A 25,068-nucleotide genomic window follows, 5' to 3' on the forward strand; every position below is an offset into this window, starting at 1 on the left:
GGTATCCGATCCTTTCCCCTTTTTTTATCTTTTTTAGTGCAAACTTAACTTCGTTAACTCTAATTTTACAAATAAATCTCATATTTTTAGTCTTTTCTCCTTTGTCAAATCTAAATTTAAGCATTCTATTTGGTTTTCATCAAACAACTTACTAAAGTAACTTCGTCATCTTTCTTTAATGTCTTTGTCCTTAACCAAGACAATATCATCCTCACTTTTTATACATTTTACATTTCCTAAGTCCTTACCCTTCCTTTCTCTAGCTAAAAATAAATAAAAACTATCTATTTAATAAATATTATATAATAGTCATAGTTTTTATTTTAATTAAGTATACGTTAAATTTATATATATTAGTTTTAACATTTTAAAATATTAACTACAACTTTAATGGTTTTGTATTCATTATGCTGGAAGTTATGCTTAAATTTTACCTACATAAACTATGATCCAACTTCATTTCAAGATACGGCTTTTCTTCTTTGAAATAACTTTACCATCTACTCTGGAGATTTATATTATGTCGGCTAACTAAATGACACTACATCTCCTATAGCTTTGGCGTTTGTGAGTGCACACAAAACCGAGCCAGCCAAGTAATCCCAGAAGTTGTCTGCGCAGTGACTATATGCATCGAGAAATGTTCTCTATAAGCATGAAATTAGCTTTAAGGATAGTGGGTTCTTCCACGACTCAACTTCTGATAAGTATTTGTACTTTTATTTAATATAATAATTAATAGTAAATATTTTTTTTTCTATTATATTTCCAACAATCTTAAATTCGAGCACTATTATCTAAAACAAATAAATTGCATATATTAAAAACTAAAACAAAACGACCTTTGATTCCATTAAGGTTGGTTTGATTTGTTGGTATTATTTTATATTTTTCAATAATCATATTTATTCAATTGTTCAAAATTTTGAATTTTGAACACTTAAATTTGAGGTTACTATATTATCTTATTTGTAAGTCATGAATCTCATGATACATGACTTCATAATGTAATTTTCATATTAAATTATTATTATTTATCATTACTAATATTATGGAAAATTTTTTCATATTGTATTTTTAGTTGTTTAATCAGATTATATACAAATGAAATATAATGCTACCTATGCAGTATTTAAATTTGTGGAAATGGTATGGAAATTTTGTTAATGATCCTAAAACAAAAAATAGATGATACAAAGTTTTAATAATTCAATATTATAAAAGTGGAGTGAGTTTCCTACCATTGTTACGTGATTAGATTTGCACCTTTGTCATTATAAATTATTGAGCCATTCTAGTTAAGTTTTATCTTTATAACTAAAAATTTAATTTGTAGTTAATATATATATATATATATATATATATACATATATATATGTATATATTGTATATTCTCTAAGTTTCTGGACTACAAAAGTTTTGATGTTATTATTGCTTTCTTGTATGATGAGTGCATTCTTGAGTATTGTGTATTTTATATTAATTTTATTTGTTTCTCAACTTTTTTCTTTTTGGTATAATCGTGTTAGAGATATGTTTTTTGCGTGATAATATTTTACTTATTCAAATATTGTCAGATTTGGAATATAATGAAGTGTGGGGGTTATAATTTTATAACAGCTATAATATTGTTTGAGATTTATCATATCAGAGTCAAGTGAAAAAATTGTGGCTTAAACAATTGAATTAGAAGTTTTATTTTTGTTTTTTTTCGCTTCCTATTGCTGGTTTTGACTTGTTTATTTAAATGGGAGATGCATATGTGTATAAATGAAACAACGCTATTATTTTCTATTGCTCCAGTAGATAATATTTTCCCCAATTATACCATTACGTGATTTTTTTGCAAGGCACGTAAATTTATTATCTTTAATTGTGGGGTTTGAAATGTTTTTATATTCTTTTCATATGTCAAATAGATGGTGGTGCATAAACATGCAATTAAATTAATGGTCAATAATTATTATTAATGTTTTTGCAAAGCAAGATAGGTGCAAAAAAGGAACAATATTTTCATGAGCCGTAGTGTGGTGATGGAGTCACCTAAATTTATGAGCCTTAAATGGCACAGAAAAATCGAATATAATAATAATACACATAATTGTGTAATTTTATGGTGCATTGTTCAAGTGGATAATAAACACAAAGTCAGAGTATTGGTTTTGGTTAGTATATTTGTGGACTAACCTGAACTAAATGAATAGTCAAATTGGGCTACTATTAGCGTGATCCAAAAAATGTGAGGGCACCTACTATCAATATGATCAAAATACGAGAATTGAGAAACAGCTTTTGATTAATGATTTCCTTAATTAAAGGACTAGCTAAAAAAATAATAAAAAATAAACATCTAGGAGGATGTGTCTTAAGCCCTTAACATAAACTACTAATGATGGCAACCCAACCTATGTAACTGGAAATCCCACAAATTAGGTTCAATGGGTAATAACAAGTCATTGAGTAGTTTGGTGAGCATTATCATTTATTTTTATCATCCCTATGGTGTTTTTAATGGTGCAACTGTAATGATTGTGAGGTTAAGTTTATCTCTTAATAAATCCATATCCTTTGTTAGGCAATGTGTTTAGTTACAGTTACACACTCGACAAATTTACCTATGTGAGTAGGGGTGAGCAAACGGTCGGTTTGGCCAAATTCGGGTAATTAACCGAATTAACCGAAAAATTCGGTTAAATAATGTTGTTAACCGAACCGACCGAATTACTGAATCACACCGAACCGAACCCGACCGAATTACCAATTCGGGTAATTCGGTTAACCGATTTTAACCGAATTTATTCAATTATACATTAAATAAAAATTTCATAACTAATTTATTTTAATAATTGTGTTAATGCATTTACTCTATCACTTAGGCTTATTTATTTTGAGGTGCAATAAATTTTATTTATTTATTTATTCTAGGTCTTCGCAAATCAAGTGGAAATAAATAAAAAAAAAGGCGATGTTTTTGTTATTATCGAAACATTGAAAATAAAAAAATGAAAAAACTTTTGCTGAAAAAATTTATTGTCAGCGCTGTCATCCCCTTCGACGACAACATTAATTTCCATAAGGTATATCCACGTTCATAATAAAAAACAATTATATTCATAATTTATACTTAAAATTTAATTAATTAATAATTTGGTTAATCGGTTAACTGAATTATTTTTGGTTGTTAACCGAACCGAAACCGATTAACTGAATTTTTGTAAAATCCCAACCGAACTGACCGAACCAAGTTTTTTACCCGAACCGAACCGACCAATTTCGGCCGGTTAATTCGGTTAATTCGGTTTTCACCGAATTATGCTCACCCCTATATGTGAGTGTGGAAGTGGGACTGCTTCCTATGAAAGTTTACTAGGCTAAAACATTCTAGAACACTAATGAACATCGAAGTATAGTGCATGGCCTATTCATATCACCCCACAGAAGTTTTGTGTCTAGAGATGTTATGTGAATGATATGTTTGTAGTATTATGCTAAAAGAATTTGATTCAAGAATTTAATATTCACCAAGTTCTTGTAGCTCATAACATATTCTCTCTAAGTGCAATACAAACTGAAAGGTATTGTCACCCAATGCATTACATCTCGTAATTACCCAACGCTGATTTTTATCTTTCTTCATTTTTTTTTAAATTTGAACTATGTTGAGGATTGCTAATATTTATGTTGGATGTTTCAAATTTTTTTTAATATATATATATATATATATATATTTGATAAATACTATATAATAGTCGCAATTTTATTTTAATTAAGTATACGTTAAATTTAATATATTAGTTTTAATGTTTTAAAATATTAACTACTACTTTAATGGTTTCGTATTTATCATGCTGAAAGTTATACTTAATTTTACCTATATAAACTGTGATCCAGCTTCATTTCAAGATACAGTTTTTCTTCTTCAAAATAACTTTATCTTCTACACAATCTTGAGATTTATATTATGTTGGCTAACTGAATGACACTACATCACCAATAGCTTTGGTGTTTGTGAGCGCACACAAAACTAAACCAAGTAATCCTGGAGGTCATGAGCGTGGTGATTATATGCACCGATAAATGTTCTCCGTAGGCATGAAATTGACATTAAGGACAGTGATCCTTCCACGCCTCAGCTTCTGATAAGTATTTGTATTTGTATTTAGTATTATTTTTATTAGTAAATTTTTTTTCCTTTTATTATATTTCCAACAAGATACACACCCACAAAGTAAGCGCGGTAACCATTCATGGAATGGGTGTTTTAGGGTGCTAATTCTTTTAATTCCAAACAAAAAGGATTTAAAGTATTAGCTTCCCTATTCAAAAACTCCCAAACCTAATCTCTTTTCAAAATATTTTCCTCTATTATACCTTTTCAAAAATTAAAATAACATGGCGACTTCGCTTTTCCTAAAATAAAAGGACAGGTTAGATAACTAATGGTTTCGTTGTCTATACATGCTTGGATTATGAACAGTCACCAAAATGCTGACTACCCAAATGGGTCCTCAGAAGCCAATGTCAAGTACAACAAGGTGGGCCTTCGAGCCATGGAACGAACTAGATTGACTTTCATGGTATACATCTAGCAATTACCAGCCACAAACTTATTAAGAGGAAGAGGCACCAGTTCCAGTGTATTATTATCCAGTAACACACATTTCCTCAACTATTGTAGCCCTCCATCCAAAATGGGATAGGGATATAGAAAAAAGCTTTGGAAAAGCATCAAAAGATGGAATACTAACAATACATTAATATGAGGGTGACAAGAAATTGAGCAAACAAAATTAGAGATGGATTGTGGGTACGAAAAAATGGACAGAAATAGGAAGATCAACATCTTTATAAGAGAACTAGAAGCATAGAAGTGGAATCTGGAGGAGGTTGTCCTCCCTTAAGACACCAATATGGTTACACCTACAAATTGGGAAGATCCAAACGATGAGATGTACTTAACCTAGATGAAGATGCAGAGACTTGGGCAAAGATAATAGTTTGGAAGCATAAGTTGCAGAAGGGGCTCATCAAGGTCAGCAGGATTCAAGCAATCAGAATAGTATGTTGTAGACACAAAAATGGTGACATTAGCAAGGACAAAGAATCGATGTAAAGCAAGGCTATAACATTGATATCTCTTTTGAGTGCAAAAGTAGCCTAGAATAATACAATAGATAGCATGAGGATCTGACTTCTCTACTCTTGGACTTAACCGATGAACAAAGGACACATGGAACATGATCCCTACTCTCACAACATCAAGTTATGCTCCTTTTGACCTCATTTTGTACCTCAAAACCTTTTAAGCTTGAACATCTTTTTTTGAATGACTTAATTACAAGTGCATGCGCACACACACAGACACATTAAAATTAGGTGAGAGGACAGAGAGCAATATAAACATACAAAATCGACAAGCATGTGAAAGGGATGACTGCAAAGAACTTAAGGGCCATGTTGTCATCAAAACTTAAGATAAAGGGATCACCTAGACCAATTTAAATGGGTGAAACAGCATTTATTAATATAAAAAGCGCACAAAAATGTAAATAAAATGATGCAAAATGATAAAGTTTTAATGATCCAAAAGCATGTTAGTTTTGGGAAGTTTCTTAATATTATAACAATATCCAAAAAAAACTAGTACAATAACAGAGTATCATAACTTACAAACAATACCAGTGTAACAAATACTATATAGGAAAAAAATCCTAATCCATCTTTCCATCCTACACTATCTAAGTCACAAGGTGTCGTTAGCTCTGATGGAAGCCTCTCAAAGCTAATCCAAAACAATTGGAGAAACTAGTTATTGATAACTACCATGCACATTCAAAAATCATGTCGAACTATTAAAATATAATGACTTTAAAACAAAGACATTCAAGCGCACAAGCCTCTTCTTGTGTGTTTTCAACAGTAAAGAGTTTTCTTGTAAGACCACTTTTAGTTTTACATCCAAAAACAAGTTCTTAAATCTTATTATTCAAGAGAAAATATGGTTATTAATACAGTAAAATTAAGGGCAACAACTCATTTTGACTGCAATTGATTAATAAAAAGCATAAATTAATTGCTTACAACTTGCAGCAGTGAAGGACAACAAATAGAAATTTGACAATTGCAAAAATTAACCAAATATTCGTCCAAAAAGTAAAACAATATCAACTACCTCTTTTATACATAGTTAATAAACTTCCATTATTTTTCCTTCTATTTTTTAGCTATATCTGGCTATGCTTGGCCACCATTCATGACGTACAAATTATCAAACAATCTAAAACCCAGAGAGAGGGTGTGCGTGTGTGTGTGCGTGTGTTTGTGAAAGAGAGACAGAGAGACATAGAGAGTTTATTATGCACATACTCAGAATCAGTTTCTTCATCCATCATATGGAACAAGTTATCTTCTACTTGCTCATCAATAATGGCAACCTGTGAAAAAAAAAAAAGTAAAAATTAATGATAATATAATAAAATAAAATTTTAGCATCATCATCATTATCATAAGACTGGCCAGTGCATAGATTACAAAACCACGTTAGAAGAATAACAAAGATTAACGAGAGCAGAAATCAAAACTGGATAGGCCCAAGAAAGCAGTCCTTGGTAATGAAATCAAAATAACTGTGCTTCCTAGTACAGAATCTGCTGCCCCTGGCTTCAGGCGCCTTTTCTTTCCCTCTCCCTCTCGCCCAGGTTCTCCCTCTTGTCTTCTCCTCCTCCTTCCTCCTTTCTTCTTTTTCCTTCTTCCTTTCCCTTTCTGTTCTCCCTCTGTTCTGTTTATATGCTCTTTGTTTTTTCCGTCTCTCTCTCTCTCTGCATGGTTCCCACTTTCTGCCCAGCATCAGTTCCTCTTCTCCTCCTTCCTTTCTCTTTATTCTTTCCATTTCTCTCCTTAATTCTTTCTGTCTCAGTTTCTGACTTTCTGTTTGTGTCCCACATCAGCCTTGTTCATAAGGAAATTCATTTAATTAAATCTAATAATCTCAGTTTCATATTAAATTTTGGATTCATTATATACAAAAAATAAAAATAAAAAATAAACTCCTCACCAACTAAATTCCTCTTATTTTCTTTTGTTTACTTCTACTTCTAATGGTTTCTTTTCTTTTTCTTTCTTTCATTTTCCTGTATTCTATTCTCTCTTTTTGGTTGTGTTTCTCACCAATCAAACAAATCCGCTCTCTGAACTTCCTTTCTTTCCTTTCTTTTCCCCTAAAGACTCGAACAAATCCAAGGATTCTTGTTTCTTCAGCCCTAAAATCATGAAGAAGCAATAAAGGTTTTATGGGTTAAGGAATCTTGTTTCTTCATTATTCTTAGATATGACTCTTGAATTTAGATTTGAAGAATTCTTGCAATCCCTCGTTGCTTAGATATTCTTTGAATTGATTTTCGTTAGGAGCATCAAATTTCTTGCATCAAAGGTACTTACGATAGTATTGTGTAACACAAATTCTTTGTACACACAGCCGGTCCCAAGCCTGGATAAAGGAGTAAGGTTGTGTTGAGTAGCTGACAGTAAGCGAAAAATTTTATCAGATCTAATTATCATGAGTTTTTACCAAATTCACCAAGGTCAAGGGAATAGACCGGGTTAGTATAAAAGGGAGAGGGTTAATAAGTTAGTACTAGAAACTAAGATAAGATTAGCAACTTGGAATATAGGGATTCTTACGGGAAAAAGTATGGAAATAGTGGAAATAATGTTTAGAATAAAAATTAACTTAATCTTCCTTCAAGAGACGAAATGGATGGGAGAGAAAGCTAGAGAAAATTGAAAAATCAGGATTTAAACTTTGGTACACTTGCAAAGAGAAGCATAAAAACGGGGTGGATATTATTGTAGATAAAGACCTAAAAGATAATGCATAGATGTTAAAAGAATAGGGGATAGGATCCTTAAAATCCATATAGCTTTAGGCCGGGAGATAGTGAATGTCATTAGCATGTATGCTCCCTTAGCAGGCTTAGCAGAAAATCTAAAAAGACAATTTTGGGAACATATGAATAGTATTGTACAAAGGATACCAATGTCTAAAAAGGCATTCATAGGAGTTGATTTGAATGGCCACATTGGCAGGATAATATAGGATATTAGAGGATACATGCAGGCCATGGATATGGAGATGAAAATTAGGCCGGTGATACAATTTTAGATTTTTCCATGTCTTATGATTTGGTTATATTGAATACTTGCTTTATAAAAAGAGAAGAACACTTAATAACTTTCAAGAGTGGATATAATAAAAGCTAGCAAATTTCTTCTTAACTAAAAACAGAGATCGTCTATCTTGTAAGGATTGTAAAGTTATTCCAGGTGAAAGTTTGGCTACACAACATAGAGTATTGGTACTAGACATACAAATTAAAAAATGAACGAGTACTATAAATCAACACAATAGGACTAGATGGTGGAACTTGAAGGGAGATAATATAGTAAAATTCAAAGATAAAATGAACAAAGAGTGTGATTGGATAGTAGGGGATAACGTTGAAGCAAATATTGTTTGGAATAAAAAGGCAAATTCTATCTATTGTAAGGATAGCAAAAGAGGTTTTAGCCTTTTAGGTGACTCCAAAGCAAGATACTCAGGTAGTAAAGAAAGTTGGTGGTGAGATCAAGAAGTCCAAAAAGCTATTAGAACAAAAAGAATTTGGTATAAAATATGGCAAAATTGTAGAAATATAGAAAATCTTGAAAAATATAAAGAAGCGAGAAAAAATCCAAAAAAGACTATCAATGAAGCTAAACATAGAGCTTATGATACTTAATATACTAAACTAGATACAAGAGAGGGAGAAAAAGACATTTATAAACTTGCAAGAGCTAGAGAAAGAAAATGTAAAGATTTAGGCGATACAAAATATATATAGACGAGAATGATAATGTCTTAATTAGAGAAGAAGACATAAAAGAGAGGTGGCGGAGATACCTTGATAAATTGTTTAATGAAAACCAAAATGAAATATTGAACTTATAAGTGACAAATGAGGAAGAAGAGTTAATAGGAGATTTATTCACAAAATTAGAGCCCTTGAAGTTAAGATAACATTAAAAAAGATGAAGACTAGGAAATCCATAGGACTAGATAAATACCAATTGAAGTTTGGAAATGTTTAGGGGATAAAGGAATTATTTGGTTAACTAATCTATTCAACACTTACAAAAACCAAGAAAATGCTAGAAGAATGGAAGAAAAGTACATTAGTACCTTGTACAAAAACAAAGGTAATATTCAAAGTTGTAATAACTATCGTGGAATTAAGATTATGAGTCATATGATGAAATTACAGGAAAGGGTAATTGAACATAGAATAAGATTAGAAATGAAGATTTCAGAAAATCAATTTGGTTTTATGCCTAGGAGATTAACAACAAAAGCTATTTATCTTTTAAGAAGTTTAATGGAAAAGGTTAGGGAAAAGGACTTGTATATGGTTTTTATTGACTTAGAGAAAGTTTATGATAGAGTACATAGGGAAATTCTTTGGTGGGTATTAGAAAAGAAAGGAGTTTGCAGTAGATATACGGAGGTCATTAAGGATATGTATGATAGAGTAGTGACTAGCGTTAGGATTGTAGGAGGAGATTCTAGGAATCTAGAGAGTTTCCAATCACAATAGGTATACATCAACGTTTTACTTTTAGTCCTTATCTTTTTGCTTTAGTAATTGATGAATTAACTACGACTATCCAAAATGAGATCCCTTGGTGTATGTTGTTTGTAGATGATATCATGTTGATTGATGATAGTAGAAGTGAAGTGGAATCTAAGCTAGAACTTTAGAGAGCCATATTTGAGTCTAAAGGATTTAGGATAAGTAGGAATAAGAGAAATGAACTGTAATTTCAGTAATGTAAGAAGTTGCTATAGAGAGAAGATTAAACTAGTTAATCAAAAGATTAATAGCATTAATAGATTTAGATATCTTGGATCTATTATGCTAGCTAAAGGGGAAATTGAAGAAGATGTAATACATAGAATTAAGACAGGCTAGTTAAAATGGAGGAATGTGTCAGGTGTGTTGTGTGATCAAAGAATACCCTTAAAATTAAAAGGAAAGTTTTATAAGACGACTATAAGGCTAGCTATGTTTTATGCCTCAGTATGTTGGGCAACTAAAAAACAACATGTACAAAAAATGAAAGCTGCTGAGATGCGTATGTTAAGGTGGAAGAGTGGTTCAAAATTAGCCAAGAGGGAGATGTTTTTACACCAATTTTCCAAGACCACTTAGCTAAGAGGGAGATGTTTTTAGACACTAATTTTCCAAGACCCAGCCCTCCCCCTGATCTAGACCCGCAAACCTCTTCCCACCTTACTAAATAATCCCTAAAACCCCGACTTCAGACCATGAGAAGTCTCTCATAGTTTTCTTGATTTTATTAGCAATCCTCAGTTCCCCACTGGGTTCCAGTCTTAACAGCAACCAATTCAAGAAAAAGAGACTGCTAGGATAACTTGTTAGATCTTCTGCGACAAATTCCTCTTAAGTTTTTGACGAGGCATCCCTTATGAACAATGCATTAGACTATAGCCATGCAGATGCAGCAAAAAACAGGCAAGCTTTAGCTAAGATGACATCTGAAAACAACCTTATTTATTGGTGCCTAGGTTAGTACCATGTCAAATAAGTGAATGTTTTTGTTAAAGTTCAATATGCATTGTTGGCCCAAAGCCTAATAGTTTAAGCTTTTAGGAGAAGTGGTAATCTAACATGGTATTAGAGCTGGTTACCAAAAGTCCTGGGTTCTAGTCAATGTTACCTAGAACGTGAAACGTTCTAGCTTGTGGAAAGGGAACGGAGTTGCAGCATGGCACATGCTCTAAAATGTGGAACATAGGGATACACTTAAATAGATATACAGGTGAAAACGTTGCAAGGACACTTGTATATTTTGGAGATAAAGTTGAGGTGCTCTAAATCCATAAGAGATATTCTGTTGTGAAATAAATGACAGAAATAGGACTAAAATGTGATGATTCCTCATTTTTAACTAATTCAAAGTTATGTTATGTGAAAACTATTGAACTAATACTTTAGATCATTGGATTTAACGTCTGAAAATGAAAATGTACCACGTTTTGGAACCTTCATACCAATACAAGGTTCGCTAGGATGTTAGTGTTCTTTTGATAACTATGGTTCTAGTCTTGTCCCTTGCATCTATTGTGCGGTATTTATAAATATTTTGCTTCATGTAATCGGTTTAAATCATCCTTGGTTTCTCTCCTTAGATGTTATTAGACTGCACTTGCAGGTTAAAGTTAAAGCTTGATATACATTGTTGGCCCACAACATAATAGGTTAAGCTTTTAGGTAAAGTGGTAATCTAATAGTTTCCACGCCATTAATATAACATTTGGCAGCAATTAGAAAAGTGTATAACAATTATCACTTAAAACAAGTTCTTGCACAAAAAAAGCATTTGGCATCTTCCCAACAATGTGCTTATAAAACAAATATGTACTTGTTAAAAAGAAGTGCTGAAAAAGAACCACTTTTTAAGTGGATTTTGAGAAGCAATGAAAGATTGCATTTTGCGACTTAAAAGTGGGTATTGTTCAGGCTTGGTGACAAATTTCTTGTATTAATATAGCATCTTCATTATCACACCTCAACTCCAAAATAGAGTAACTCTAATTGCGGAAGTGTCTATCCCAATTTCTAAACATAACACAAAACTCTTCATTGCAAGTAATGTACCTCTATTTAGCGATTGAGTGTTTTTTACTGAAGAATTAATAGATGTCCATCCTTACTCAAAACACCACATATACCTACCTTAGAGGCATCACAAGAAACCTTTCAAGACCACCAAAAATCAGGATGCCTAAGTGCACATGCTTCAATCATCTTCTTCCGAATTTTAGAGAAAGTTTTAATTTGTCCATGTTCCAACGAACTCTCCTTTCTCAAGATAGTTATTGAAAGGAGACATAATTGTATCATAACCACTAATCAAATGCCCATAGAAAGTAGTTAGGCCATGAAAACAACAAACCACTAAAACAATTATAGGCACAGGCCTGAACCACTTTATAATGCCTTTAAAAATCTCTGGGTCAACTACTTCTATTATATGCGTAAGACTAGTGAGACCTACGAAGAGCATTCTAGCTTGCAATAAAGTACATTTCTTATGGTTAACAGATAGCTTGGCTTACCTAAGAGTGTTGAAGCCCTAACGAGAATAACACAAATGCTCCAATCTATACCTATTATGGGCTAAGATATAAGTAGAAATTTTTAAATTAATGGTTCCAAGATATGCCATAACCCTCAAGAGGCGTCTGACTCAGGTTATCCTAAATACCTTCATGGAATCACTTTAATGGGTATCTGATGTGCAGGAACACGATTATTATCTCACGAAAATATCTTTGTTTGATATGCTCATTAAGATTACAATGTTTGGCATAATATAGGTACTTTGATGGTATTTCAATAAGATTACCAAAATGCCATTGACTTGTAATGATAATAATACTATGCATATTCTTGTAATTTAATGTCCAAATGTATATGTAAGAACAATAATTGTAATAATCTTATATGCACATGTGCATATTATTATTTGTGAACAAGAAGGGGCATACATATTTTTTGCCCAATAATCCAAAATTAACTAATGAAGAGGTGACCATTGACTAGCCATGTTCTAGGGGCATTTTGCATTCCCAGAGAATCCAATGTGCCTATTACAAAAGATTAATGTGAGTTCCTTAATGTCGACATCCCAAATTCCATGGCTACAATATCCCTAAGAATCTTGAAAGATAACCCAAAATTTGTGCAGGATAACCACCCCCTCATGAAACTTCTAATGAGCTTTAAAGAGATCAAAGGACTCCAACAAATGCTTCCTAAGAAAAACTCACAACCTTTTAGATGAGACCTCAATTAAAATCTTATGCACACTAGTCAACACTCTAATTGGCCTATAATCACTCGCATTTGCGTCAAGTGATCCTTATTATGCAAAAGAATAATAGAAATAGAAGATAGAACTAATAGTCCTACGTACCACACTGCTAACATGAGATTCATGAACAACCTACAAAAGATGACTCTGCATAATACGAAATAAAGATAAAGTAAAACCATCAAGACACGTAGAAATTTTTGGTCCCTCTTTATACTAAACACAGCTTCCTTCACCTCCTTCTTAGAAAATGACCTTTCCAACCAAACACTTTGTTCATCAGAAATATAACTAAAATCAAAACCCCCGAATCATTGTCCTCTAAACATGCTCGTAGGACAACAAAACTTTACAAATTGACTAATCTCATCAGAAAAAGACTTTGAGATGTGTAACCAATCTCCACCTCCAACTCTCCAACCATATTTCTACTTACCTCATTAGCAATCCTATGGGGAAAAAAAACAAAAACAAACAAGAAAATGATGCAATCTCCCCCTTTTCACCACTTACTCCTAATTTTGTGCTTACAACTAATCTCTACCTTCAACAAGACTTCCTCCCACTCATTCTTTATATTGGTCCTCATCCATCAAAGGCCCCTTCCTCATGAAGAGTATCTGAAATAAATAAAACAGAAGACATTGAACCAACAATGGCAATCATTCCTACTGTCATAAAAAAATCATTAAAAAAATCCAAGAAAATGACTAAAAAGAGAGCCCACAAAATGCAAGAAGGCAAATTCCCAATCAAAGCAGCTGCAAAGGTGGAGAAAAACCATTGAAAATGTGAGCATTCTCAACCCGCCCACCCCCCCTCCCCCCCCCAAAAAAATAGCTCAAAGAACTGCAAAGAGAGAACAGTTCTAATTCCATAACACTGTAGCACTGTTGTCCCTTCCAAGACCATTAAAACTGGTAAACAAAAAAGCGTCCATGGACACCAGACAAACATAAACCTTTCCAGAAAGAAACTGCATAACCTGTACCCCAAGCTTCTAAGCAGAGCAAAGCAAAAGAGGGTCTCTGTTCACAATTAAAACATTGCACACACCCAAGAGATCAATCCTTAGAAGGCCACCTAATCAGCAATAGATGGTGTTAAATATTTGTCAACCCAACTTAGGTCTTGACCTTCAAAGAAGGATGAATATAAGATACTAATGCTGACTAGGATTTTAGAAATACTACTGACTGGGATTTAAGATAGCTGCATGGGTGAATACCTCATTGCATTGAAGGTACCCAACTCTGAGCATGAGAAGCACTCGCTAATACTACCCTGCTTTTTTAAGTCAAATGTTACGAAGGTAAATATGGTGAGAATTATGACACCCATAATCTTTAGGCCACAGTAAATTTAAATTAAATTGCTTTGATCAATTTGCGTTTTTTTTTTTGCTTTGTTTTGCATTAAACAAGTTCATACTAACCATGTCATTCATTAATTGTGTTAACTGATATTTGAAATTCCACTCGATTTATTAGTGGTAAGAGGGGCCTAGATGAAAGAAAATTATGAGGAACATTGTAAAACCAAAACAACATAAGAGTTGGACCAAAGAGAGAGAGGGGAAAAAAAAAAAAGGAAAAACAAGATGGGCCATGCTTAAACCAGGTGCGACTCCTGGCAGCACTACAAACCAGCAGCAGCCACATGGCAGCTTCCAGACCAGGCCCCAACACCTAGCACACAGATGGCAGCACTGTAGGACTGTTGTCACCACCAGCTGCTGCAGTCCTGCCATGTTTCCAGCCTAGAAGGAGACACTTAGCAGGCAGCTGGCAGCGAGCAGCTGCTGTCTTAACCATTTCAGCCCTACAGGGCAGCCACAACATATAAAATACCACAAACTCTTCTATAAACCTTAGTTATGGAGAGAGAGAGAGAGAGAGAGAGAGAGAACTCTGCAGAAAATTAGGGAAATTCAGAGAAAAATCAGTAGAAAATACAGGAAATTTTCAGAGGGAAACTTAAACTTAGTTTGAAGAAGCTGAAAATCAAGGTAGGTGTTATTAATTTTCATTTATTCATCTAGGCATTTTTGGTATTCAAAGGAAATAGAGGTGGAAGCTTGCATGGAACTGAATCCTAATAAGGAAGATTTAAGCTTGCTATTTCTAATTACTTGATATGGCAGCATATATGTTCTCTTTGGTTGTCATAGCTGCATATTTAATTTAGTTGGAAACTTTCCTAGGGATGATGGTTTTACTTGGCATGGCATAGCTTGTGTATGCATATGTTGAATTGCTATGGTGTGAAATAGCTGGCATTGTGTGTTGTTTGTGGATGCGATATTGTGGAATTTGAGTAAGTTGGGATTGTCTCCTATGGGTGAAAGGCCCTAAATCTCCATAGGGTATTTCCGCATTAAGCAGTGGTTGGGCAAGCTACAATTTGGCACTTGTTCGAGATAAAAATTGCATTTGCTTGAGACAACACTGCTAAGTCAGAAAAAACATCAAAATTCATGCTATTTGAATGTTTTGTGATGGTACCTTTGGATGAAGAGATTGCTTATGATAAGGGTGTGTTCATGCACATGGCTTAGAATAAAGAGAGTATTCATGCACCATAAGATTATGCATGCATATAAGAAATCATTTATTAAAATATGGAAATCCTTATTTGAACGAGGATTAAGAATGTCTACTAGGCTTGTGGTTGCTCACCCCACTCCATAACAATTTCAGGTTCAAACTGAATGAGAACCCCACCAGTTAAGTTTTCCAAGAAACTGCCATTTTGACATGTATTACAGGCTGGCAAGAAGATATTATAGATATTAAGCATGTATTTTGTTGGCAGACATATATTTAGTCTAGGCTGTGTAAAAAATGATGTATGTAAAGAACAGCCCACAATGTAAAGAGCTTGTCAATGAAGGAAAAACTTTTTGGTTGCTTCATGAAATATATATATATATATATATCTGTCTCTGTGTGTGTGTGTGTATTTTGTGTTCCAACAAATATTCACTCTCTTAATTGGCTTTTGACTTGTTTTCAAATGACGGTTCTGCAAAACAAATTCTTTCCCAGGCTTGGTGGCTCCACATTTTGGACTAAGCCACAACTAGTCATGTGCCAAAAATAGGGACATGACAACCCTTGGTTTTTAGAATGTGTTTGCAAATACAGATTTGAGGCCTTGGATTTGGGGTTGTGTGGCTTTGGCAAAACTCAATACAATTTTATATTGGTGAAACATTCAAATCCAAGGTCCAAATACCGAGAGCCCAAACATTGGCCTAGGCTCGTTTATTTATACAATTGTCATAAAACAAAGAAGATACAATATTTGAAAAAAACAAAAAACAAAAAAACAAAGGTTAAAAGTGATAAAAAAATTTAAAAAACATTTATTAGTTTGGAAATAGAAGAATATTATTGACTAACTCTCCCCGATATATTAGAGACAATTTACAATTATATACAAACACGCATATTTTAAGTAGCTAAGACCAAATATTAGACAAAAAAACTTCTCATTGGAAACTTTGCACTTAAAAGAAGTTTGAAACATGCAAAGAAAATAGAATAACCAACTCTTATTTACTCACTGGGTCCTTTTCTATGAGATGTCGTAGAGTGGAGACAGCCAAATGCCTTAGAGTTGGCTGTTTCAAGAAAAATAACAATAGCATTAAAACATTTCACAGAAAAGAAGAAAAAAACACTACTATTGATAGGAAGCTATTCCATAATTTACACAACAAAACCTGTCTTGAAGATAGTGTTGGGAGGAGAGTTTGCACATGGGTGTGAACAGAAACAGCTTGTGGGGCAAAAAGAACAAGCTGTTGCGTAAACCGTACGCTCCTGCCATATTCAAAATAGAAATATGGAGCAAAACAAATTAATTATTTCACCAAAACCACATTATTTCAGTAGTAGTCAGAACTACCCTCTCATTCAACCAAAAAAGAGAACAGATAATATGGGAAAAAGGAAATTTGACATACTCCAGAAGGGTAGCTGTTTCTTGCAGGGAGCTTATCTCTGCAACAACAGACTGAGCACAAACCAAACACATCATATATATGAAATCCACTATAGTTAACTAGCTAATAAAGATAGAACAAGAGTTCACATCAAAATATAATGTAGTTTAGGGTGGTCTCTCAACCAATATATATCCATAAGGAAATAGTAATAAAATAGGCTACTTTCTTATCTAAGTTCAAACAATAGCAGTACAAGCATCCAATATAATGCAAAAAGACAACCTTGCAGCGTGAAAAGAAAATACTGTCTGGAGCAAGTTCAGGACCAAGAACAGCAACAATAGCATTGATAAGACGGCCAACTCCCTGCTGACGGTCAAGCAATCCATTTTCCTCAGATAGAAGAATGTCCATAGCAAGACTTAGTGTTGCCTACAAATTAAAATAGGTGTGAGAAACAAACAATGACAAATCAGTTTTGAAAAAAGTTTATTGTAGGTGCAAAATGAGTACGACGGCTCCAAGAATATCCCAATAATACTAAGTACAACCAGCAACAGAATCTAAAATATATTTCCCATAACTGCATAGGGCAACATCAATAGAGCATTTTTCTTTCAAAAGAACCCACAAATTAAATTAAAGAACAAACAATATGATCAGAGGTCCCACACATATAAAGGAAGAAAACCAGAAGGATTAAGCTCAAACAAATTATGCAGGAACATGACCAGTGACAACATCTTTTGCATCAAAGTTCTCAAACCCAGCATTGCCTAAAGAATTGACACAGGAAGTTAAAGAAGAATAAAGTCATATAATCCGAAGTAATAGTCATTCCTTCAAATCCAAATAACCAAACCTTCTTTACTGCACATTGCATATGTAAACAAAGGTAATTGCTCAGTAGTCCACAATCCATCCATTAATTAATAAATTCCATTATGAGTAGACTATCTCATGGAAAAGGAAAATTTGCATGTTGAGAGAAGTCAGCCATGCCAAAACTTAGCCAAATCCTTCGATAATGTGTCCTGTATTTGCCTGAAAGCATTGAAAATGAGAATCCTTTTTTTCAATTAGCATAGTAACTTATTAAGAGATAAACAGAGATCATACAAAGATGATGACAAGGCATCCTCCATACAGACTTGAAAGCAAAAGATTAAAAATAAAACAACATTAGAGACTAACGAAGCAAAGCTCTCCAATTCCTTTTCATGCCAATGGTACAACACCAAAGTGAAACAAGGAAAAGCATCCAGCTCCAAACCAGATTTGCAAGAGTTTAGACACCTTGGAGATTCAAGCATTGTGTTCTTCTAACTAAATACACCAAATGTTGAAGAAACAGCGCACTTCCATAGGGCTTCCTCTTGCAAAAACCTCTAAATTGCAAGAGACAAACTATTAATAGGACATCCCCACTCCTGCCTAAAATACGACACAGTATTCCAATGAAATTAATACTCTTGCTTAAAATCCCATTCCCATAAAATTCATTAAGGACCTTAAGCAAATCAGCCTTAACCACCTTCAAACAATCTTGGAAGAAAGCCATATTACAACCGTCAAGACCTGGAGCTTTATCTCTCTCCATCCCAAAAACCATGGCCCTCACTTCCTCTTTCAGGTTTCTCCAACCAAACCACCTTCTCACTAGATAAAGGGTCCCAATCTAATCCTTCAACCATAGGTCTACCATCATCCCCCCTCGAAATACAAATTAGAATAAAATTCAGTGATTTCAAAAGCAGTTTGACTCTGATCGAATATGATGACCCCCGCTATCCACTTCCAACTCCCTAGTAAAATTCTTCCACATTTTCCCAATAGCTATCCTTTGAAAAAATCTAGAGTTACAACCACCATATCTAATCCATTTAAACTTCGTCTTCTGCCTCCAACTTATCATTTCCTTGAAAATCACCTCCTCCAATTCATTCTTCAAAGATACTCTTCTCATCTCTTCCTCCCCTTGATAGAATATTATCTTCTTCCTTCCCATCTAACTCAGCCAACTCTCCTAAGATACCAGCCTTTCTAAACCTTAAATCTCCAAACACCTCCCTATTCCAATCTTTCAACTTCTCTTTTAGCCTCTTTAGTTTTTTCAATGAATCTAAAGCCTTTCGATCTCCCCTCCACATCCTCACTCCAAGAATTCTTGACTAAGGGCTTGAAGGAATCGTTATCCAACCATATATTTTCAAACCTAAAAGGAGTAAATCCCTAGGGAAGTGGTCAGAAGCAGGCCTAGGTAAAATAGATTGAGAGAGATTAGGAACTCATCCTCGCACTCTATATAGAAAAGGAATCTATCACGCCTACTCGCCTTTGCTATAGCACCTCCCACTGACCACGTAAAATTAGCATTATCAAGAGGAAGGTCCCTCAAACCACACTCCCTAACAAAGGGTTTAAAACATATCATAGTAGTAGTAACTCTTATCACCTTTTTTCTTCTCTTGGGAACACCTCACCACATTAAGGTTGTCACCATGTGACCTGGAGGTCATGAGTTCAAGGTGCGGAAACAGCCTCTTGCAAAAATGCAAGGGAAGGCTGCATACTATAGACCCATTATAGTTCACCCCTTCCCCAGACCCTACATACACGGGAGCTTTGTGCACCGGGTTGCCCCTTGGGAACACCTCACTGCATTAAAATCACCTCCCACAATCCAATTAGGAACACAAAATCCAAATACATAACAAATCTCTTCCCAAAAATAGCTCCTAAGGGTTGGTCTAGAAGGGCCATACACCAATGAAACCCACCAATGACCCTGGCCTTTCATTTCTACTAAAACGGAAAGAGCTAAAAAAAACTTGCTAGATTACCCACTTTAACAATAGATAGAGTGTCCCACATCACCAAAATACCATCACTGACCCTCAAGAAGATAAGAATGCCCAATCCTTATTACGTCCTTCTCAAATCTCTCTAACAAACCCCCAGCCCCCCAAAAAAAATCAACATTCTTATGTTCAGTCTCCTTAATCAAAACAATATCAGGGGAATATCTAAGAAGGACCTCTTTAATTAACCTCCTTCTTTCTAAAACCTCCCAGCCCTCTAACATTCCAAATGACAATTTTCATAACTTCACTCGTTTTCCTCCCTTCCCAACTCCCTTCCTCCCCCATAGTTAACAAAAGAAACCAAGTTCTTAAGTTCTTCTTGCACCTTTTTTTTTTCACTCATAAGTTATAGGGCTCACTAGCAATTTCACCTCAACCCTACTAGACCTACTAATTTCAATTCGTCTTCAAGGAGTTTATTTGGATCCTGAATTCTCTTTCGCTACCCCCCCCCCCCCCCAAAGCCAATACCAAAAGCACTATGCTCGGAAGAACCCTCATGTGGCATAAAGTGTTAGAAGAAATAATAGATTGAACAAGAAGGGAAAGAATACCTTTTCTACTTTTTGACAAATTCGGATCAACCATAGAAATAGCCGACTCTTCATCAATACCCCCCCTCCCTTGTTTTTTACAAAAGGAATATCAACAGTCCACCAAATCAAAATTAGGAATGGGGATAGGGACAAAGATCCCTCATTTATCAATTATTTCATCTAGTTTAAATTGTGTTTAATATCATTAAGACCCCCTTGCACCAGTTTTAGAGAACAATTGAATACATTCTTCCCTGTACAGCCGCTTACTTTGTGTAAGGTCTTCGCTCTGTCCCAAGGCTTCCACTCACTCTCCTTCAGAGCTTTCTTCTGTAAATTGTGCCAAGGCTCCCTCTTCATACAAGGCGAACTCAACTCTCAGTTGATTAACCAGCAACTCCATCTCAGATTCACAAAAGCTACTCAAGTCATCTTCCGTATCAGATACCTCCTCTTCCCCCCACCCCCGAGTTAGATTATTTTTCGCTCTCTATCCATCATCTCCTTTGACAATTTTTCCTTTCCCTCCCCCTGAGTAAGATGTCCGAACTACATCCCCTCTACTCACAGGAATCTCTAACTCCTTTTCGAATGTCCCACCGATTGAACTAAACGATAGTTGTGGGTCAATATCGAGCAATGCGTCCCTCAAATTCTCCTCCATCACCTTCAAATCTTCCAAATAGTGTGTACCTTGAGAGCTTCACCTGACTTCCCTTTCGAACTCCCCCACTTGCGACTCCAATCCATCAAGCTTACCCACTTGGCTATTAGAAAGGTTACCGCATCATTAAGTCTCATGTTCTTAGAGTCAGAAGGTCCTAGATCCAAGGCCTTAAATTTCGATTTCAACTCAAATTTCGAAGTTCCAAAAGTACGGAAATTTCGATGGAAATTTCAATTTCAATGTCAATTTCGATTTTGATTTGAAAAAACAATGGAAATCAGTAGTAAAGTATAGAATACTTTGTGAAACTTTAGAAATAGTTAACAAACATAATAATGTAAATTTTAGGACTAACATATTGCAAGTTAAATACATCTATGCTGTGTATGAAGTGGAAAAGTTGTAATATAGCATGTGTAACAAACATATTTGTAAAATAATGTACATTAAAAAAATTCAGTTAATACAAATGGAATTCATAAATCATTTAAATATTATTTATTATACAAATAATGATAATTTAGACATGAATGGTTAAATAAAATGTTGTTGTAAGTTTATTTGTTCATATAATTTCAAAAGCACTTGTAAACAAAATAAATTAAGAGAGAAATTTCACTCACTCCTCAATCTCTTATTTGACTTCTGAGGAAATTTCATTGTATAGTCAAAATTTTGACAAGTTTCACTAAAATATCGAGATTTCGACAAATTTCGGATGATTTGTTGAGATTTCGATGGAAATTATGCAAGACAAAAATCAATCGCCATTTTGATTTCAAGGGTGGAAGAAATCGGAAATTTCGACAATTTCGTGGAAATTTAAGACCATGCCTAGATCCTCCTCCTAAATCGAATCTGATACCACATTAATTTTATCCTTTTCAATTCATCTGCTAACAGCCCTTCTTGGACCATTATTCATACGCCCACTTTTTTTGTCCCCAATACCAACATTTGTGAAGGAGTTACTCCCGAATTGCCTAGAAATTATCCTTCCCTTTATCAAGTGCTCTTTGACAACTTTGGAGAATGAGAAGTTGTCCAAAAATCTCTCAAAAACATTCTACTTCTCCAATTTCTGCTCGCGATGGACAATGCTCATGGAGCCACAATCTGCACAACTCATATTGTTATATCCTTCAAAAGCATTCTGATTCCCACCTAGGACACGGGGTGCTTGCCTACGACCTTCAAAAGACCATTCCTCAATACAAATAAACCTACCTCTCTCATTGCTCCTCAGCTCTACTCAAAAAAAGCATCCCCACCTTGCCCATTCGCTGCCCCTAAAGAACCCAAATAGAACAGCCCCAAGGATCTCAAGGCTCATAAGAACTCCTCCTTTTTCAATAAGATATAAACGAAAATATCCTTGCGAATTCAAATAACTAGAAAGTTGAACTATCCAGGCAGTTAGCATTGAAAATTTTCCTATCAATCGTCACAATAGCATATCCATTCAACTCCTTCCATTCCCCTATAATTGCGTAAGATAAATAGCCAAAAATAATAATAAAATACTTCCACCAGTAAGAAAGAGAGCACAATCAAACCACAAGAAAACCAACACAGTGCACAAGCAGTCAAATACCTAGCTACAACCATCATCAAATAATCAATCAATAGGTTCAAAACAAAAGCAATTCTTCCCTATACTAATAACCCACCCCACCCCATCAAACCTATCATGATAGTTACACGAAGGCTTGTGAAGTCCTACTAATGATTTTTGTGAGAATCAATGCGAACGGGATCGCAGAAGCATCTCTAACGTTGAAGAAGAGAGCCCAATTAGTCAATGACGAGAGGGACGACTCTATTGGGAATGCATAAGCAGTCCCAGTCGCAAAAGAGGAAAGTTTGTTACTGGTGGGGACACAAGAGGAAAGTCAAAGTAGACGACTCTGTTTTGAAGCAGTCTTAGTCAAACGAGAGTAGCTGAAGATAAGAGTCGAAGTAATCTCTATGAACGAGACAACACTGAAGTTTTTTCAATCTCAATCGCTAAGGATTTCAATCTCTAGTGGGGACACAAGAAGAAAGTCGAAGCAGACGATTTTGATTCAAAGTAGTCTAAGTCAAACAAGAGTCACTAAAGATGAGAGTTGCTAAAGACGAATTCGAAGCAATATCTATCAAATTAGATGACTTAGACTTTGTACAGTCTCAATCGTTGAAGATGTCAATCACGCTTTCTTTGTTGCTGATGGATTCAAGAGAACCCCAAAGATCAAGGATGACTTGCCGGAGAATACGAGAAAGTCTGTACGAAGGAATATCGGGAAGGGATAGGGTTCGATTATAATGGGAATGTTATGGCTTTGAAACAGTTTAAAGACTAAGGCAATCTTGGGGCTTCAAAACAATTTTGGTTCTAGGACATCAAAGATGAAGGGTCTTGATAAGACCCTAGGGTTTTATCATGGAGAAATTGGGGAGGTTTTAGGAAGGGAAGATAGTAAAAGAAAATAGGGTTTGGTCACTTTGAGGGGATCTGCCTCCAAATTAACCAAAAGCTATAAATTATGTTATTGCTTGGATGGAAAAGCCTTGTAGGGTTACATATATATAGGGTAGGAAAACCTACTCCTATTAGGAATGTAAATTATCCAATCCGAGTCCTTAATGGATTCAATCCCAATTGATTTAGGAATTCCAACACATTAAATAAAAATCCCAACGTTAAATAATCCTAACATTAAATAGAATTCAATGGGAATCACAATAGAATAATTAGAAATCTCAATTTATTTGGGAATCCTGACATTCTCGCCTCCTTCAAATCAACCTTGTTCTCAAGGCTAAGCAGCAATAAACTTTGGGAATCTCTCCTCCAAGGATTGATAAGTTTCCAAGTTGCATCTTCAAATGGTAAGTGAGAATAGCGAACTAAAACTTCTATGATGTCTCAACTTCTACATTTGGCCACCCAATGATCCAAAATTGCTTGTGGTTGCACTTGAACCTCATCCATAGGTGCAACATCAAGCAAATGGCACTGCATAGTAACTTGCTCCCCTAACTTCATTATTTTTAGGCAAAAGACATTAAAAAATAGATGTACCTTAGAACCTATTGGTTAGTCAAGATGATAAGCAGCCGGGCATATACGTTTTAGGATCTTATAAGGCCCGTAGAATCGAGGAACCAACTTTCATTGAAGAGCAAACAGTTGTAGAAATCTATATATAGGGTTGTAGCCTGAGAAATACCCAGTTTCCCAGTGAGAATTCCCTTTCACTATGGCAATATCAATTTATTGCTTCATAACAGCTTGAGCTGCGACAAGATTTTCCCTAAGGAGCAGAAGCACTTTGTCTTGATCATGTAACTCCTTGTTAATTAGATCAACTTTGGATAACACAAGTGAATGCCTAGCAAGAATAGGAGGAGCTCGACCATAAGAGCCTCGAATGGGAGCCATCGTACCCAATCCTTCGATTTGTCACTAGCAAAGCAATGAAAATAAGTCACCAAGCACCAGTTTACAACTTCAGTTTGCCCATATGATTGTGGATGCTATGCAATGCTCATATTCAATTGTGTTCCTTGCAAATAGAAAAGCTCCTTCCAAAAGTTGCTGCTAAAGAACCTGTCACGATCACTGACAATAGACTGAGGAATTCCATGCAACTTGACAATATTTTCAATAAAAGTACAAGCACCACTTATAGCAGTATAAGGACGAGTTATGGCACAAAAATGAGCATATTTTGTGAGATGATCCACAACAACAAAAATAGTTGACTTACCATGAGAAGATGGTACTCCCTTAATGAAATACATGGAGATAACAGCTCAAGTTTCTTCTAGAATAGGAATAGGAAGTAGAAAGCTTGGACTCACCACGGTTTCTCCTTGTTGTCATTGACAAACATCACATTCTGCCACAAAATTTTTGATTTTGCCCTCCATTCCCTTCCAGAAAAATTTCTAAGAAATGCGCTTGTAGGTTTTAAGAAAATCAGAGTGACCTGTAGCCAAATGATGGGAGTAATTCTTATAGTATGGATTTCTTGTGGGCTGAATTAGGCACTAATAAAATCCTCCCTTTATGCAGTAAGTTTAAAGAGTTCCAAAGGTAAGGAGAGACTTAAGTTGGCACTTTTTGTT

The 25,068-nt window shown here is 34.7% G+C and overlaps 1 protein-coding gene across 2 annotated transcripts in view; it reads right to left on the reverse strand.

The window, feature by feature from the left end:
- Nucleotides 1–25,068, reverse strand: part of LOC131145049 (protein SWEETIE) — a 146,930-nt gene that overhangs the window by 38,497 nt on the left and 83,365 nt on the right. For both annotated transcript variants that reach the window (XM_058094101.1, XM_058094092.1), the window contains exons 26-30: nucleotides 17,168–17,317; nucleotides 16,904–16,953; nucleotides 16,661–16,760; nucleotides 16,502–16,558; nucleotides 6,367–6,434 (exon numbers count right to left, since the gene is read on the reverse strand). In XM_058094101.1, coding sequence (XP_057950084.1) covers nucleotides 6,367–6,434; nucleotides 16,502–16,558; nucleotides 16,661–16,760; nucleotides 16,904–16,953; nucleotides 17,168–17,317 — 425 coding nt within the window. The remainder of the gene's footprint in view (nucleotides 1–6,366; nucleotides 6,435–16,501; nucleotides 16,559–16,660; nucleotides 16,761–16,903; nucleotides 16,954–17,167; nucleotides 17,318–25,068) is intronic.

Source organism: Malania oleifera, chromosome 1, assembly GCF_029873635.1.
Source record: "Malania oleifera isolate guangnan ecotype guangnan chromosome 1, ASM2987363v1, whole genome shotgun sequence".
NCBI classification, from domain to species: domain Eukaryota; kingdom Viridiplantae; phylum Streptophyta; class Magnoliopsida; order Santalales; family Ximeniaceae; genus Malania; species Malania oleifera.